The sequence below is a fragment of the Schistocerca gregaria genome, chromosome 5 (assembly GCF_023897955.1).
Source record: "Schistocerca gregaria isolate iqSchGreg1 chromosome 5, iqSchGreg1.2, whole genome shotgun sequence".
NCBI classification, from domain to species: domain Eukaryota; kingdom Metazoa; phylum Arthropoda; class Insecta; order Orthoptera; family Acrididae; genus Schistocerca; species Schistocerca gregaria.
This window is the reverse complement of record NC_064924.1, coordinates 599,712,504-599,731,511: the sequence shown is the minus strand read 5'-3', so window position 1 is coordinate 599,731,511 and position 19,008 is coordinate 599,712,504. Positions and strand designations below refer to the sequence as shown.

The 19,008-nt window shown below is 38.1% G+C and overlaps 1 protein-coding gene across 8 annotated transcripts in view; it reads right to left on the bottom strand.

Moving 5' to 3' along the window:
* LOC126272480 (E3 ubiquitin-protein ligase Nedd-4) overlaps positions 1 to 3,815 on the bottom strand; it is a 203,398-nt gene extending 199,583 nt beyond the window's left edge. For 2 of the 8 annotated variants that reach the window (XM_049975362.1, XM_049975366.1), the window contains exon 1: positions 2,397 to 3,091. In XM_049975362.1, the coding sequence (XP_049831319.1) occupies positions 2,397 to 2,480 (84 nt within the window). In that variant the 5' untranslated portion in view covers positions 2,481 to 3,091. Of the gene's footprint in view, positions 1 to 2,396; positions 3,171 to 3,339 lie in introns of those variants that run through there. The other 6 variants (XM_049975359.1, XM_049975360.1, XM_049975363.1 and 3 more) reach the window with 6 other exon arrangements.
* Positions 3,816 to 19,008: the final 15,193 nt, after the last annotated feature.

Here is a 19,008-nt window from a genome sequence, read left to right as displayed (position 1 = left end):
CAGTCTACAGGTTGGAGCATACCCATCATCGGTTAAGAAGACTGGAGAATTTAAAAAAAGGAAATGCCAGCCATGACAAAAATCACTCTCCCTGGTGTGCAAGATGTACAAGACAAGCAAAACAAACTCAGTTTAGTAAGTTACAATTGCAAAATACTCAAATTATTTAAAGAAGATCAACACTAACAAAAGTATAAGAAGGGTAATGGAATGATGTTTAATTAAATCACACCATGGGCATTAGACTAGGAAATAAGAAATAAAAGTAGTAGACGAGTTTTTCTAGCTGGGCAATAAAATAACCGATTGCCGAAGTAGAGGATATAAAATGTAAAGAAGAAATGGCAAAAAAAGTGCCTATGAAGAAAGGGCATTTATTAACCTAAAATAAAGTCTCTGTTGGCAGTGTGAGCATGCACAGAAGTGAAATGTGTATGATAAGTAGTTCGGACAAGAAAATAGCTTTTGAGCTGTAGTGCATCAGAAGAATGTTGAAGATCAGATAGATAGGTCCAAGAGCCAATAACTAATGAGGAGGAACAGAAATGGGGAAAAATAAAATTTGCAGCACAACTTGACAAAAAGAACCTTTTTGTCAAGTTGGGCTGCAAATTCTGAAACATCAATTTGATAATGGGAGGAAGTGTGAAGGGGTACAAATAGTTATTAAGGGGATGAAGGGACAAGTACAGTAAGCATATTCTAATGGACGTGGGTTGTTGTTGTTGTTAACACATGAGGGATGATGTATCAACCCACTCTTTGGCCTGAAGACCACATCAATGGCAATTTAATTTCGATATTTTTATCTATTACATGTTGAAGAAACAAGCTCCAGTGATTCTACACATATAGCATTTATACTGCAAAGATATGTATCATGGATGACATACATATAGTTGTATTTTTGTTGGTTGGTAGTTATTTGCTTGTTCCATGGGTCGAAACTGCAATTTCTCTCTGTAGTGTACACTTTTTCAATTATGTTGCAATAATGTACATCCTTGAAATTATTTATATCGCTATTATTAAACATTATCATCAAAATACCTTCTATTCCTCCATGTTTTCTATTTACTATATCATAATTTGAAAATGGCACACAAATTACACAGCCCATCCATAAAAAGTCTCACTATTTGCAACTTATTGCTCTGGTATGAATAGGAGTAGATTATACGGCCACACTAGTTTTATTTCCTATCTTTAGCCACATCATATTTGGTATATTTATTACAGTCCAGTATTGGAATCTCATCAATTATTCATCAGAGGAGGGCTTCCAATTGAAACAGAATGACACTAAGTGAAACTACAGGCATCACTCAATGATCATATCAGCACACTATCAGTCTCAGGTATTAATTTTGTTAAACTTTAGAGTCAAAATAAATACAACAGATACTGTCACATTAAGTGCGCCACACTGTTGGACTTATCACCAACAAGAGCACAATATATGAAAACTTAATGGAACTTTCACAATTATTGATTTCCAGTGCTCACACTTTCATTCGTTTTCATGCACAATAAACTATTAGTCAATCCAAAAATGTAAGTCCTTCAAGCAATATTATCAGTTTATTTTAGCACCTAGTAAATATTATTACTGAAGTGCAATGTACTCTAATCACTGTCAACATTATTTTTGCCCCCACTAATTTTGGAATGATATCTGGCAGATCAAATGCAACAATATTTTCAAAAGGATATGCAATAAAAATGTATTTAGCCCTGTATAATTCTTGTATATCCAACAGAGTGTCTTAATTCATCTTTAGTTATCAGAGTAATTAACTTGCAGGCACTGGAATGAAGAGGTCAAGCAGTTTTTAGTATTAGTAACTAATTAAGGATCATTGTACAGTGATACAGAATTGTCACTGTAAAACAAGGTAAAAGAATAAACTTCTGAATGTAAACATATAGCGAGACTGTGATATTCAACCACCCTCTCCAACTGAAATCTTGACAGTCGTGACGGCATGATCTGTAAAGTAGTCTGATGTATATGACGTCAGACAATTACTGATATGAACCTTTCACTATGTCCTGTGCATCAGTTTTTGGGCTAAGCAGTTTCACTGCATGACATGTACACGACAGTTTTCCTAATGTGACCACATAATACACTTTTAGTGAGACGCGCTTCTATGCAGACGTCTGAAAATTTATATAACTTATTTAACCATGTCTATATGACAACATAACGTAATTTGTTTCTACATGTTTCAGGGTTTGAGACTGCAATACTTAAGGGCGAACGATGAACGAATTATAACTGATCAAGTTGAGTACTTATATTAATAGTTAATTACTCGTAAAAATGTTGGCATCTCTACGACTTTCAATATAGTTGTCAATTATTTTATGATTATCATTGTAACCATACTTACATGCCCGTCTAGCCCGACTGCTGAAAAGTATCCATATTCATTTGTAGTTGCCATCAATCTATTACAATCCCCTTCGTATGGCATCGATAATAAATCTAATACAGTACACTTTTCCTCCTTCCTCCTTCAGGGGAAGGATTTAATGGTTACTTCAGGAGGAGAATGTTGCCTACCATGTCGTAATGACAACCGTCTGCTGTGCTGTTATGTGACAGCCCGAAGACAAAAATTTGGGATACCTGATGCTCCCCGAAATGCTCACTTTCTTGGGGCTTAATAGACACGCAAACATACACATGCAATCACTTTCCTGCAGAAGCTTGTCAAATTCGACATCCATGCAATGACGTTTCTCCAAAGCACCTGCAACGCGAAAGTGAGGTCACGATTGTATTGGGAGCAATCTTTGGTTGACACATAGTATCTATACGACGGAATATTAAGGAAAACAAAGCTGGGCTATTGTTTCTGCGAATTTTTTTTAGTCGAGCGAAGTTACTGGCTGTTGGCGCCTATGAAAGAGTCAATTTCAAAAAATGTATAAGTCCACCAAGTATTTTTATTTCGTCAGTATTTCTACATATATTTTCTTTGTTAAGAGATGTTCAGGTGTGAGATGTGCCTCTATACTGACGGAAAATGTTTCAATGAGGGAAACAGTGTATCACCCTCAAATCCTGTACGAAGCTAGAACTGAGAATGTGGACAGTTGGTTACATTATATACTATTATATTGGCGCCTGTCGACGACCCCTAAATTAGTTTTGACCGATAGTGTACTTTTTTTTCTCAACTTCAGTAAGATGCGGTTACGTAATGGTTTTGTTGAGGCCATCCTTCATAATTAATACCACGTGACAATGAGCACGGTGGTAATTCAGCATAAGACACTAACTTAAATAAATGACGTACCCCACCTAGCATGAAATGGAAAATTATTTACCGTCTCGGGTAATGGCAAACACACAGATCGTCTTTGTGATATCCTGGACGATGTAACTTCTCGCTGCCTGCTTACTGATGAGTGTCGTCTTCTTGGAGGCGGCTGAGGGGGGCCGAGTCCATTTTGTACATAATGGTGCACCGACATGATTTCAGCACCATACAGAATTCACAAAATCAGATATTCACTTTGGCTTGCCCCCACTCACTTGGCTCGTCTCACAACAAATATACAACATATCTCTCATAATATAAAAGGGCATAACACTGTTGTATCGGATAAACTTAAAATGTCAGTTATTTTATTGGCACTGTCACACGAAGTCTGTAACACTGCGACGTAAAACACTTATTGACTTCCTTCCAGGGTGGTGAGAGTGATAAGCGTCAGAAACGTTGATACCAGCTTAACGCTAATACTTCTAAGATAAGCCACAAAGACATCTGGCAGCCATAGCCGTCTGCAACCTTCTCCTATTAACAGATTCAGGGCGGGGGAAGTAAATTAACGTGCGTGCATGACGCAAGCCATCATTCCAGAGAAAAAGTGCAGGCCCTCTTCAATGCGTGGAAGTGGCATGATATTTCACGATCATATTGTTTCAACTTTTTTGTAGTTCTATTTCTGATTATTAGAATTCTGTAGCTTGCTCATGGGGAGTCATAATGATTTATGCTGAGCCATTTACACCATGCTTAACCATTGGGCCTATTGAGAGAGCAGGTAACAACTATGGACTGGCCTTGTTGCTTGGATTGCAACAGTTGTGTAAATGATGATTACCATATTCCAGAAAATGACTCATAATAATATATGGTTGCAACAACATCTGTTGTGCACACCATATTACATGAATTCACAAAATTGCTTTGGCTGTTTCAGTGTCTATAGTTTTCAAACTTCGAACCATTAGTCAGTTGCTTTGAACACAATGTTAAAATAACTTTACACTAGTAACATAATACAGATACTGTAATTATGCATGAGCCATATGCTGGAGACTACAAAACACAATATGTGAATGAATGAGTGGTGATACACACCACATTTTACTTTCCATAAATTCCTGAACTTCTTGTTGCATGGTGGTGTGTGTGTGTGTGTGTGTCATACATTATTATTATTATTATTATTATTATTATTTTCAAGAAGGAGCAGAATCAATAATATTCCTGGAAATTGTTCCAGTTGTTTATCTCTCTTCCATTTGAATAAAACTTTTGACTGGAGATCTTCTTTTGCAATGCTTGCTTTTGCACTTATGCTCTATACGTGTATCTGCATTCTGATAATTGGTGTAAGCATTAGATTTGTTAGATAAATACAAAACATATTCAAAAGTGTGTGTGAGAATTTTGCACTGATCAAGGAAATAACCAATATGGTGAGAAACAAAATAGGGCAATGCTGTAAAACAGTGTAACATTCCCAGAATTCTAAAAAAATAGCAGAGAAACTCCCAGTATGGGATAAGCCAAAGCAATTTTTGGTCAAAACAAACTGGAACAATTAGTAGCAAAAAAACACTCAGTGAAAATAATAAGAATACTTTTTAGATCAGGTGAAATCAAAGTACAGTTCTGTGTCAATAATGATATTATTCTTCCTCGTATTAATGTACTATCACTTGGAGACCAATTTAATGAACTTCAGAACTGGCTGGAAAGAATCAATTGCAATATCTTGTCTATCAATTAACATTGGTTGAAAGACTTTGAAACAGATCAGTGGACTCCCCTTCCACTATCTTCTAGTTGCTAGCTACTGCAAAGCAACCATAGCATGTGGTGGGGTGTCTGTATACATTGAAAATGCTCTATATTTGCCGTTATGTTGTCACAAGTAGACAAAGTGAGAACCATGGCTGCAGTACTGTCAGAACCAGCCATAAGCATGGTTTACAAATGTAACTTTTTTTGTTACTTACGTGAAGCTGGGCTACGTCTGGTAAATACTGAGCATGTGTGTTGCCACAAAACATAGAACGATGTGTATCCACACTGTCTCCAGTGAGTTTAACAGCACTCACATAGTGCATGTATGAAAATGTGTTAAGGTTAAAATGTAGAACACAAAAACATAATAAATTCATTGCACAAAAATACATATCTCTGCAGAAAACCAACAACTAGCATAAAATGAGGCCCCAGAGGGGAAGCAAGGAAATCAGCAAAAGCTATATGAGTGTGGAAGTTTCTTGGTGCATTAATGTGACACTGTTTTCACCTGAGGATGCTGTTTTAATGCAGTGAAATTGGTTGGACAATAAAGAAATCACCAATAGAGCTGTCTTGTAGTTCATTTTACTTTCATTCATTACCTGAAAAAAAGAGTTGTAATAAGTTTAAAACAGTTACTTGTTTGATTGAAATGAACCTTATTTCAAACAACCCATGTGGCTGGTTGCTGCTTTAAATTATAAACCTTATAATCTATATTTGTGTTATGTAGCCATTTGTCTCAGCAGAATATGCATTTGCTTGTTCAAAAACAGTCATTTTCTCAGTTTTGTGCTCTCCAATTACTTTCAATTACATTTACAAATATATAACCAAACTTGGTATTCCAAAACAGAAAACTACCTTCAGTTCAGTAAGTTTATTACAAAATATGTAGAAGAGGAAATCACAATGTCACTGCTTTCACTGCCAACCAAAATCACCTATCTCAGTTGTGCCAGTAGCATCCAAACTAATAAAATTTTGCACAAACAAACAAATATTTGTTTGTTTTGAGAGAAACAAAATTTGGTTATGTCATTCATTGTATTCAATCAAAGAAGTTAAGTTCTTAAGGAATAAATACTTAGGTGAATGCCCAGTTTTGTTCTTATATGAAGAAGAGAATGCAGATGTATACCCTAGGATGTTACAGTAATACAAAGAGGGTGCCGCACACTCTACATGGGGAGAAATTACAATGGAAGTTTCACAGGGTTTGTTCACTAATCCACTACTTTTCTTGTTTTCTCTTAATGATCTGTCTTTTATATGACCCAGTGGGCAGAGTTAGTCCTGTTTCCAGATGATCAAAACATTGTTTCATAGAACAGTTTTGCACAAATGGTATAGCTTTAAACTTTCAAAAAACATAGCTCATCCAGTTTTGTACCATCAAAAACATCCCACCCCCCATTAACATAATATACAAACAAAAAAATAATAAACTACTTCTTCTTCTCCTCCTCCTCCTCCTCCTTAACTGACACTTTGGCCTTGGGGGGCATATGTGTTCTTTACTTCCTTCCACCAATTATTTCTGTTCCTGGCTTTTGGGATCTATTCTCCTTTTCGCAGGCCCATCACCTCTATATTCCTGTTGATATCATCTTTCCCTCTTGAACCTGTCACACTGATGGTCTAGCAATGAAGTGCTTGACTGCAAACTAAGAGGTCACGAGTTTGAATCCCACTTGGGCCTTGTATTTCTCAGTTGGCCTTTCAGCCTACCTTTCATCTGCAATGATGTGAGGTCTCACAAGAAGTGGCATGTGGTTCAGATTCCGTGTTAAACTGTCTGTCCCCTTTCCCATGTAGGATAACTGGGATTGGTTAGGGGCATGCAAGTCACCAAAGTGGCGCCCAATTGGAAGAGTTTCACCGGGCCAGTGAGCCAGACAAAATTAATTAATTAATTAATCTTGTCCCTGGCTTTCTTTGGCCCCTTCTGCCTTCCATGGATCCTGAGAGTGCTACTTGCAGTAGTCTTCCCACTTTCATCCTAATTAGGTGTTCTGCCCACCTGCCCATCTTCTATTCTTCATCCTTCTACCAATATCAGCTTGTGAGTGTAGGTCTGCTAGTCTCTGACTTTTTAATATCCCCCATTCCTGTGACTGTGTGTCCCTCTTGGGGCCAAATATTTTCTTTAATATCTTTCTCTCAAAACTAGCAGTTTTTGCTCAACTGTTTTCTTAATGTAAGTATTTCTGACCCATATAGAGCTACCAGTCTGATTTTAAAACTGCTGTACTGCACAGCATACCCCATAACCCAAAATATTCTCTATTTGCCACTGCAATCCTTGCCTTTATTTATGTTTCCAATCCATTCTGCTCACTAGAAATGCTTCCCAAATATGTAAATTTGTATGTGTAAGGGTCTATGGATTGCAACACAGCCATATGGTACGTAACACGCACTCGCCAGCCGACGTATCTGGAATGCTGAAAATTTGCTTGGTCAGTACAGGTACATCCGGCCACAGTGTGATGCAGGGAATAAGCCACTGGCCGTCGTCCGCAGCGCGCCATACTAACTAGCATGGCCTTGGGCGTGAATAAGTCTCTTTTCTTAGCTTACCATGGAGCCTTTCGATACGACATTAATTAGGATGTCAGACACAGTGATGATGGGTGCGTGTAGCATGGTCGTTTTATAATCAGCCTTTGTTAATAAAACTGTTTAAACTACTTCTCCGTGTTCACGTATTGCCATACCTCAAGGACTCACTGCATAAAAATCCTGACAAATATTTCGTCTTATTATCATTCGGGGCAACAACAACAAACAACCCTATTATAGAAGTGGTGTCAGCGTGGGGATACTTATGGAAAATCTACAGCCCTGAAGAGGTGCAGCACAATGTGAACTTCGAGCAGCAGATACCTTCAGATACACCAACTTTCAAGTCTAACTGGCAACAGACTCACCTCCATTGTCATCAACAGAAGAATAACCATGCCACCAGCTCATCTAAAGGATTTTTTTAGCATCCGGTCTAAAGGGAAAGGCGCCACCAAGATAAGTGAAAACAAATGCCTAACAGTGTTTCACCAAAACATTCAAGTCATAAAGAACAAAGCACAACAGCTAGAAGTAGAATTGGAAAATTTTGATAGCCAAATTTTGTGTATCACTGAACACTCGTGCAAAGGGAAGGAAATTGAACACATTGCATTAGCCTGATTTGACCTTGTATGTTACTACAGCAGAATCTCAATGAATGGTGGAGGTTCATGTATCTATGTAAAAAAAAAAGGTATGTCATTTAAAGTTAGATATGATCTTTTAGATCTAGGTGATGACAAACATTTTGAACTTTCCACTGTTGAAATAATAGGACCTGGCATAGCAAAAAAATTAGTCATATTTTGTGTGTACCGTGCTCCCAGTGGAGACATTGATATATTCTTCTCAAAACTGAATCAAAGCTTAGACAAGGTTTCTGGACCAAACGCAAATGTAATTATCTGTGGTGACTTAAACATTAATATGATGAAGTCTGATAAGGCTAGCAACATATATGTGAATATTCTAGGCTGTTATGGGATATCCTCCCTTGATAATTGTCCAACTAGAATCACAAAAGAATCTTCCTCATCTATAGATCATGTGGCTACAGGTATTGATAGTAAAAAATGTCATATTGTTGTCCAAAACCTGGGCCTATCAGACAACCTCTGCCAGATCTTAAAAACCAACATTCATGTAGAAACTCCTCCTAAACTGTGTACATACAAAAGAATGTTTTCCAAATCAGCCCTGTATCAGTTTAAATCCCAGCTAGAATATGAAGATTGAAGGGAAGTCTATGCAGAAACCAATGCAAATCAGAAATTTATCAATTTCATGTCAATTTTTAAACTCAGATTTGAAGAGATGTTTCCCAAAAATCTTTATCAAATTAAAACTACAAAGAGAAATCAATGGGTGACTACAGGTATCAAAAAATCCTCGGAAACTCTTAGATATCTCAACTCCATAAAAAATAATCAATCTAACCCAGAAGTTCTGCAATTCTACACTAAGTACAGGAAAATATACAGAAAGGTATTGCTAGCTGCAAAAAAACTTTCAAACAACAAAATATTACTTGAAGCTGAAAACAAGGGCAAAGCAGCCTGGAATATCGTCATACAGGAAACGTCTAACTCTGCTAAAAAGGACCTCCATTCACATATTAAAAACAAAGATGTACCAGTAGGTAACCCTAAAAAATTAGCTGATTTTGTAAACTCATATTTCAGTAGTATTGCAAAAAAATTAGAGCAGAAATTTCCAGATACGTATGATTTACCTACTCAGAACCAACCAACAAACTCAATGGTTCTCTTGCCAATCACAGAAATGGAAGTGGCACTAGTAGTACACAACTAAAAAATATAACTTCAGTAGGACTTGATGAAATCCCAGTCTGCATAATTAAAGAATGTATAGACTCCATAAAGGGCCCATTAACATACATAATTAATGAATCTTTCAAATCTGGATACTTTCCGAAGTACCTAAAACAAGCAAAAGTTATACCTATCCTTAAAAACGGAGATGTGGAAAATGTAGAGAACTACAGGCCTTTTCTATACTGTCTATCATTTCTAAAATAATAGAAATACTAGTCAAAAAGAGACTGCTATATTACCTGAATAAATGTAATCTCCTTTCCAATGACAAATTTGGTTTTAGGCCCGGAAAAGGCACACAATCTGCTATAGCAAAGTTCACTAAAGTAATTTTAGAAGCACTGGACAAAGGTGAAAATGTAAGTGGTATCTTTTTAGACTTGTCCAAGGCCTTTGATACAGTTGACCATAAAATCTTACTTCATAAATTAGGGCAAATAGGAATAAGAAGAAGTGGTTCAAATCATACTTGGAAAACAGAGTTCAACGAGTTGAAATATGACAAGTTTCAAACAATTCCCTTATAAAACACCTGTCTGACCCAGAAAATGTGAATATAGGCGCCCCACAGGGAAGTGTATTAGGCCCAATATTGTTTCTTATATACATTAACGACTTCCCACAAAGTATCAGCGTCCCACAGGGAAGTGTATTAGGCCCAATATTGTTTCTTATATACATTAACGACTTCCCACAAAGTATCAGACATGGAGAAACAATAATTTTGCTGACAGCAACATAGTAATAACAGGTGAAAATCCAACACAACTGTCAGAAAGAGCAAACGAGGCTCTCAATGATGTCCACAACTGGTCATTAAAAAATAAAGTAACTATATTAACTTCCAATTGAACAAAAAACACAATTCCACTAGAATAAAAGTTAATAATAATGAATTAGAATGTGTAACAAGTACCAAATTCTTAGGGATGAATGTAGACAGCCAATTGAAATGGACAAACCATGTCAACATTTTGGCAAAGGAATTATCCACAGCATGCTATGCTCTTAGAATCCTTGCACCGGTATGCAATAATACCTGTCTTAAAATACAGATATCTACACTCAGTCCTCAGCTATGGGATCATGTTTTGGGGAACAAGTGCCAGTAACATACAAACTGTGTTCAAAGTACAAAAAAGAGCCATAAGGATAATAACAAACAGCAACAACAGCGCCCACTGTCTAGAATTATTTAGTAAGCTAGGCATTCTAACTGTTTCTTGTGAGTATATCTTTCAGAACATAATGTTCATTAAGAAAAATCTCAACATGTACAACACAAACAGCCTAATACATGACCATGAAACAAGAGCTTGTCATGACCTCCATCTAGATAGAAAGCACAAGGCAAAAGGTATATTTTATAATGGGATAAAACTATATAACAAATTACCACAAGAAATTAAAGAAATAAATGAGCCCCTCATTTTCAGACAAAAGCTTAAAACCTTTTTAATAAGTAAAAGTTGTTATACTGTAAAAGAATATTTAACATAGATGTAGATTATTAGCAACATATGACATTATCACCAAAATATTATGTAATTATATATGTGTGTATGACTAGTTATAAAAACTACACAAAATATGAGAAACCTGTTTCATTGTAAATGTAAATGTGTGCTCATGTGTTGTAAACTGACGACATCCATACAATACTTATTGTTCCACACATGAATAAATAAATAAATAAATAAAGCAGCATGAACATCTTCCGACTGTGCTGGGACATCCAACGCAGGAATTCAGGTTGGTCTACTCCAGTTTGGCTAGAAAGGCAGTGATGGATTTTTATTTTACATTTGAGTGACTCATTGGCATTAATTCAGATGAAATGTCACAATCCAGTAAAAGTAAAGTTGTCGATCTACAAACTGTGTTTAATGAACTGCAAGAAGAGATTCGGCAGTTAAAAGCAGGAAGAAGCAAGTGTAACATTCCAAAAGACTTGTCAAATGATAGTTCATGCAGTACAGGTACAATTACAATAAAGAATTTTCTTATTATTGCCATCAGTACCAGTGTTTAGTGGGAAACCCAAAGATGATGTTAAAGTGTTTTTTCATAAACTTGAAGGTGCCGCCCTGTTAGGATCCTGCACAGATTCCAATAAGCGAGTGGTTGCCAATATAAGAATTCAGGGAGCAGCATGAGATTTCATTAGCATGGAGCCCACTTGCATGAAAACAGAAGATTACAATGAGTTTAGAACAACTGTTACTCAGAAATTTAAATGTAAAAACGTGATCAGATTTACAGAGAGCAGCTTCACAGTTTGCAAGTGTGATGAGATGAATCTATCAAGCAGTTTGCTGACAGAATTCAAAATATCAACACTCAAACGTACAAGTTAGTAGAAGATGAAAATTAAAATCGCATTCAGTTGTTTGAAGCTAACCAGAGAGCCTTGGACACATTCATTCATGGGTGGCATGGAGAGGAAGTAAGCAAAGCTGTTCGACTGACATTATGTAAAACATTTAAGGAAGCAGTAGAATCAGCTGTTGGTTTCACTGAAGAACTAAGATGACTGAATGAGGTGCACAAACAAGAACGCAGAGTTTCCAACACAACAGTACAATGCTACAGATGCAATAATCTGTGTCACAAGTGTAAGGATTGTAAAGAGAATCGAATCTGCCATCATTGTAGGATGCGGGGGGTCATGCTTTGAGAGATTGTCGCAACAAGAAAAAAAGTAATGCGAACAACAGACAATCTGCCAGATCTTTAAATGAGTACGGGGACGTACATGCCACCACTCTGTCCGCCCATTGCCAGAGATAGTGATTCCTGTTAGTTCCAGCGAACATCAGACCAAAAATGACTTTGTCATAGGTGCTGTATATCTCAGGAGAAACATCAAACTACTTATTGACACAGGTGCACAGACCTCATTAATGTGGTGTGGCATAGATAAACAGAATAAATTGAAACCTCTGCTATTAAAAGTGCAAGGGTTAAATGGAGGAAAGCTATGTAACTATGGAGAAGTTGACGAAGAATTAATTCTTGGCCAAGGCAAAGACAAAGGCAAAAATGAAGACAAATATGAAGACAAATACACAGCAAGGGTGCAAGTGGTTACAAATAACGAAATGTGTTACTTTGGTGTACTTGGATTTGGTTTCTTGTCTGCTAACGAGGCAGAGATATTTGTCACAGAAAGAAAGATCAGACTAGGCCGTAGCTCTACAACCTAGGAAATTGTTCTTCAGATCATGCTCAAAGGAGCAGCAATACTGACGTTGTGGGAATGGACTGCCCAAATGATGCATCAGTTCAAACCGTCTGAGTCAATGTTAAAATTGATCAGCCTCAGCAAATTCCCAAGGGAGCAGGAAAGACAATCTACATTGAAGTTAAGTCACCGCAATGCAAGGAAAGAACTTTGTTATTAATTGATCAATCTGAGAAAAGTGAGTTACTGGATACAATGCATTGTTATGTTGCTAGAAGTGCAGCTGTTGCTACAATGGTGAGACAGAATGTCACAAAAGTTCAGGTTAAAACAACAAATATGAGCAATGAGGATGTTGTTTTGCCACGAGGAACGAAAGTTGCTGAAGTGTCGAGTGTAAGTAAAAGTGACATATTCCAGATGAGGTAATAAATGCTGCAGTTATAAACACAGGTTTTGGTAACAGTGCCGCAAAATTGCAACGAGTAGACGAAGTTAATGATGAACTGAAGCGCAAGATTTGGAAGAAGATAGAACATTTGACAGATGATGAGCAGAAGATTGTTTTTGTGCCTGTTTTGTTGGAGTATGCAGATTTATTCCAAGAACGTGCAAATTTACCTGTCACTCATTTAGTTCAGCATCGTATTCATAGAGGGGATGCAGCCCCTTTCTCACAGAAACCTTACCAAATACCATTTAGTCAAACAGAGTTGGTAGAAGACATGGTTAAAGAAAAATTAGAAGCTGGAATTATAAAACCAAGAGATGGTGTTTGCCTGTTGTAATTGTAAAGAAGAAATCAATTTCTGGAGAACAACAGTTCCGTTTTTGTGCTGATTACCGATCTTTGAATGCTGTGACCACACACGGCATTTACCCCTTACCAAATTTAGTGGAAACCTTGGATTACTTGGGCAGATGTCGAATATTTTCAGTGTGTGAATTAACAAGTGGTTATCACCAGTTAACAGTGCATCCAGATGATCAAGCAAAAACTTTACTTGTAACAGCAACAGGAGTATACAAGTATCTTTGTATGCCATTTGGACTTTGTAATGCTCTAGCTACATTTCAATTCCTGGTGGATTCAGTTCTACAAGGGCTCACCCTAACACAAGCAGTTGTTTACCTTGATGATGTAATAATTTTTGGTGAAAATATGAAGCAGCATACTGAGAGGCTACAAGCTTATTTTTGAGCGTATAAGAAGTGCAAACCTGTCTTTATCAATACATAAGTGTCATTTTGCACAAAGTAAAGTTAACTATTTTGGTCATGTTATAACCAGTGAAGGTGTTTGACCTGATCCAAAATTAATTGAAATGTAAAGAATTTTCCTAAACCACAGAATTTCAAAGAACTACAATCATTCTTGGGATTGTCAAATTTCTACAGACAATTTATAGCCAATTATCTGAATATAGCATGTCCAATGACACAGCTATTGCATAAAGGAGTCACATTCAATTGGTCAAAAGAGTGCAAAAAGGCAATGGAAGGACTTAAAACCACTCTAACCACAGCTCCAGTGTTAGCCTATCCAGATTTCAGTAAACCTTTTATTCTTTCAACATATGCATCCAATTTTGCCATAGGTGCAATCTTGTCTCAAGAAGTTGATGGTCATGAACATCCAATCTCATTTGCTTCCAGACAATTAAACAAAGCATAATGTAATTGTACTACTACTGAGAAGGAGCTTTGTGCTTTGGTTTTTGGTATAACAAATGTTTCTTAACAGTAAGAGAATTTACAGTTATTACAGATCAAGCAGCACTTCAATGGTTATTGAGCTTAAAGGATCCAAATTCCAGATTAACAAGATGCGCGTTAAGACTGAGTGAGTACCAATTTAAGGTTATTCACCAACCTGGTAAACAACATGTGAATGCTGATGCAATGAGTCAAAAAGTCAATGTCTGTGTTACAATAAGTCGAGAAGAAAAGTTAAAGGAGCTCAAGAAGAAGATCCACAATGCAAATTATGTAAAAATGATCAACATTTTGCCGAAATAGAGGGATTATTGTACAAAATCACTAGCAAGAGAAACGGCCTAGTTATTCCAGAAAGCATGAAAGAGCAAATCGTAAGAGAACAACACAATTCTTTATTATCAGGACATTGTGGTAAAAAAGCAACAAACATTAAAATAGTTCAAATGTTTTGGTGGCCGAGCTGCAAAGCTGATGTTTTCGAGTTTGTTTCACAGTGTGGGTCCTGTAATAGACGGAATAATGTAGGAAAAAGTAGAGCACCATTGCAAGAACTGCCAGAGACGAGTGAACCATTTGAAAGAATAGGACTGGATTTTGTAGGACCGTTGCCTAAGACTAAAGATGGAAACAAATACATATTGACAATGTTAGATCATTTCTCTAGATACTTTCTCACGATACCAATACCTGTTCAGAGCACTAAGACTACAGCAAAAGTTTTATGTAAAAGAATGGATTCTTAACTTTGAAGCACCATTAAGTATAATTATGGATCAAGGAACGAATTTCATGAACGACTTCTTCTTCTTCCGTATCCGAATGCACCAATTATATCTTCCCTTCCCAGTAATTAGCAACATAGTTTGCTTTGTCATTGACTTTCAAAATATCATCTTTAGTGCATGTTATAGACATATCTGGGCAAATCAGTAGGTGGTCCAAGTCCTGTATTGCTCCGCATTCACACCTATCGCTATTACTGTAACCCCATTTAAATAGGTTTGATTTGCACCCAGTTACTCCAGTACGCAGCCGGTTTAATGACCTCCAAGTTGTAAAAGGTAGTTGAAATCCTGCAGATCCCTCCTCAAGTAGTTCCATTGTGGAGTGTGGCACCATTTCTTCCCAAAGACATAGCCGCCTTGCGGCGGGCTTGGTGGCGAACTCTTCAGTAGTTTCAATGAAAATCCTGCGGGATTTCAGCCGGATACGTTGTTTTCGGTGCATATGCAACGGGTGTCGGGGATCATTCATTTGTTTTGATCTTTCTATCTCGGCGGCTACTTGTCTGCGGATAGTGGGTGGTGCTATGCCTATGATGGGATAAATGATGTCTGTGGGAGTTGGTTTGAGGCATCCTGTGGCGATACGTACAGTTTCGTTTACGGCGACGTCAACTTGCTTAGTGTGAGCAGAGTTCCTCCAAACTGGCGCCGCAAATTTCGCTGCTGAGATACTCAGCACCAGACCTGTGGTGCGCAAAACATGTGGTTGAGCTCCCCACGATGAACCTGTTAGCTTCCGCAGTATGTTGTTCCTGGCACAGACCTTTTTTTTAGTGTTGTGACAGTGCTGCTTAAAAGTAAGTGCTCTGTCCAATGTTACTCCCAGGTATATTGGGCTGTTTGTATGTTTCAGCTCTTCCCCTTGCCACATGACTCGGAGTTTCCGTTTGGCTTGTTTGTTCCTAAGATGGAAGACGGATACTTGAGATTTACTAGGGTTTGGTTTGAGATTATTGCCGTCGTAATAGGTAGCAAGTTCTGTTAAGGCTCCTGTGAGATTCTCCTCCACTCGTTCAAAGGTTTTATCCTGTGTGGCCACTGCTGCATCATCAGCATATATGAACATTTGTGACTGGTGGCTCATGGGAAGATCATTGGTATAGGTGTTAAATAATATTGGAGCCAAGACACTACCCTGTGCAAATCCATTTTTCTGTGTCCTCCTTCGGCTGTTTTTAGATTGTAAGGTTACATAGTAGCATCTGTTCTGTAGCATGCATTTCACGAACATAGAAAGGGTGTAGTCCTTAGTGACATTATACACTTTCTGGGTAAGCAACTTATGGTTAACTGTGTCATACGCAGCACTGAGATCCAGGAATGCGACCCCAGTTACTTCTCCTCTCTGATAGCCGTCTTCGATGTACTGTGTGAGATTAAGGATTTGGCCACAGCATGATTTTCCTGGTCGAAATCCAGCTTGTTCATTAATGAGGGCTTTGTCCACATGATCGGCTATGCGTTTGAGGATCATTCACTCCAGCACTTTAAATAAATGACAAAGCAGTGAGACAGACCGAAAATTTTTAACTTCAGCTGGGTCTTTCCCTGGTTTTAGTAACGCAATAACCCGAGCTTTCCTCCACAGTTTAGGAATTTGCATTGTTGTAATACAGTGATTCATTAGCTCTAGGATCCATGTTTGTACTCCCGGTCCAAAATGTTTAAGTTGCTCAGGTCTCAGATCATCGAGGCCAGCGGCCTTATTGTTTTTCAAATCGTTGATGGCATCTTGTAGCTCCTGAATGAAGAACGGGCGAGCTAGGAAGCTAATCTCCTCGTTCAGTTTTCTTTTAATTTTGCCATTCCTGATCTTCCTTTTAGTTTTTCCGTTCATGAGTAGTTGGTGAGCTGTCTGATCAGGTGTAACTTCACTGTAATTTGGTTGTGGTTCTCTTGGGTCGTTGCTGAGACTTTTGACCAGTTTCCATACCTTCCTACTGCTGTGCTTCATGTCCGTCTCTTGTAGGAGGTTACACCACTTTTCCTTTCTCGCTTCGGATATACCAGACATCAGTTCCTCACCTGCCTGGATCGTTTCCTCTGAAAAGGGGTCCTTGTTGTACAGTTCTTCATACTTTTTCAGAGCTTCCTTGCTGCTACCATTGAGTCCAGCGATATACTGGGTGCGGCACCCTCTAGGTATGCGCCGTCAAGAGATTTTCTTGACAAGGTCTATAAAAGTTTCATATGATTGTATCTCTGGTTTAATTTCCAAGATCTCCTTATCAAGGTCCTCTGTGAAAAGTTCCCAATGAGCTTTTTTGAAATTGAAGAGTCTCTTGAAGGGCATTACTTCTGATTTGATTACTGCAGTAATGCAGCAAGTTATTGGTCTGTGTTGCGATCTTGGAATTGGGTCCTCGATTTGCTTTATAGTTTGCATGGATACCTTTTCGGAGACAAAGATGTTATCTGGATTATATCCTCGTTTCCATCTTCCACTGTTAAATGATGCAGGCAACTTTGGGTCATGTATCAATTTCAGTTTAGCCTGGTCTGGCCAGATCTCCAGCATTTCACTATCGTCATTTGTCTCTTTATAACCCCATGCGAGACCGTGACAGTTAAAATCTCCTACTATAACTTTAATGTTTTTTGAATGGAAATTTCCAGGCTCCGTAAATTTGAACCTCGCACTGGGTGGTCTGTACACGGATGTTACAGTACATGAATGTAGCTCAATTGTTAAAATTTCTGTATTTTCTTCGCAGGTCAGAGCACAGGAGTGTATGTCTAAGTTCGGTTTCACAAATATAGCACTTCCGTACCTTTCGTGTGGTCTCTCAAGAACTAATTTCATGCCCTGTATTTTTGGTCTATGGCTAGTTGGTACCGTGTGTGTTTCTTGTAACACTAAAACATCACAGTTGTTTCGTTTGCACATGTCAGATAATAAAATTTCTTTATTTACAGATAAGCCTTCAATATTGCAGGAAGTTGTCACTAGTGATGGTCTTGATAAAGGCCTTTTTTGAGTCTCTTCAGAGAGTTTTGTCATCTTTGGTTTTGGTGCTCCGGTATTTGCAGGATTGGTCGACTAGGTCGTTTCCAGGGGACGCCCGATTGCTTGTTGTTCGAGTGGTGAACGCAATCTTCGTGGAGGCTCCTGCAGTGTCCCCCAAGAACGACTTACTTAAACAGACTTGTAAGCTCATGCAGATAACTCAGTTAAGAACTACACCAGCATACCCTGAAGGAAATGGAAGAGTTGAATGAGTCCACAGAACAATTATTAAAATAGTTAGCCATTATGTGAGCAGCAAACATGACAATTGGGATGTCTGTTCACCATACTTGGTAAGTGTTACAATGCCAAAATGCACAGCTAGCTCAACTGGCCAAATCCATATAAGATCATCTATGGTAGAAGAATGCATTCACCCTTGGACTTTGCATGATCGACTGCCAGAATCAGCAATGAACATGTAAGGGATATAGCACTCAAGCTACAGGAAGGGGAGTGAAACAACGAAATCATCAATCCTTTCTTCAGCAAGCAAGACAACACGACCGCCAAGCGGCAGTGCCACAGTATCGAGTTGGAGATCTTGTGTACCTGAGCAATGTGGTGTTAAAGAAGAGTCAAGTCAAAAATTTTAAGGAGTTTTGGAAAGGACGATATCCAATCTTGGAGATCTTGTCACCAGTCACTCTTAAGCTCCAACTGACCTTTTGTTCAATTTTCGTTCATGTCAATCATGTAAAGCCATTTCTGGGTAGACTTCCTGTAGTACCACAAGACGACGAGGATCGACCGAGAGGCAGACCTGCTGTTCTCAAACCCAGGAAACAAGAATTGCGAGGTCGCAGTCCAGACTTCAAGGCTGAGGCATTACCACGTTCCAAGCGATCCTGTT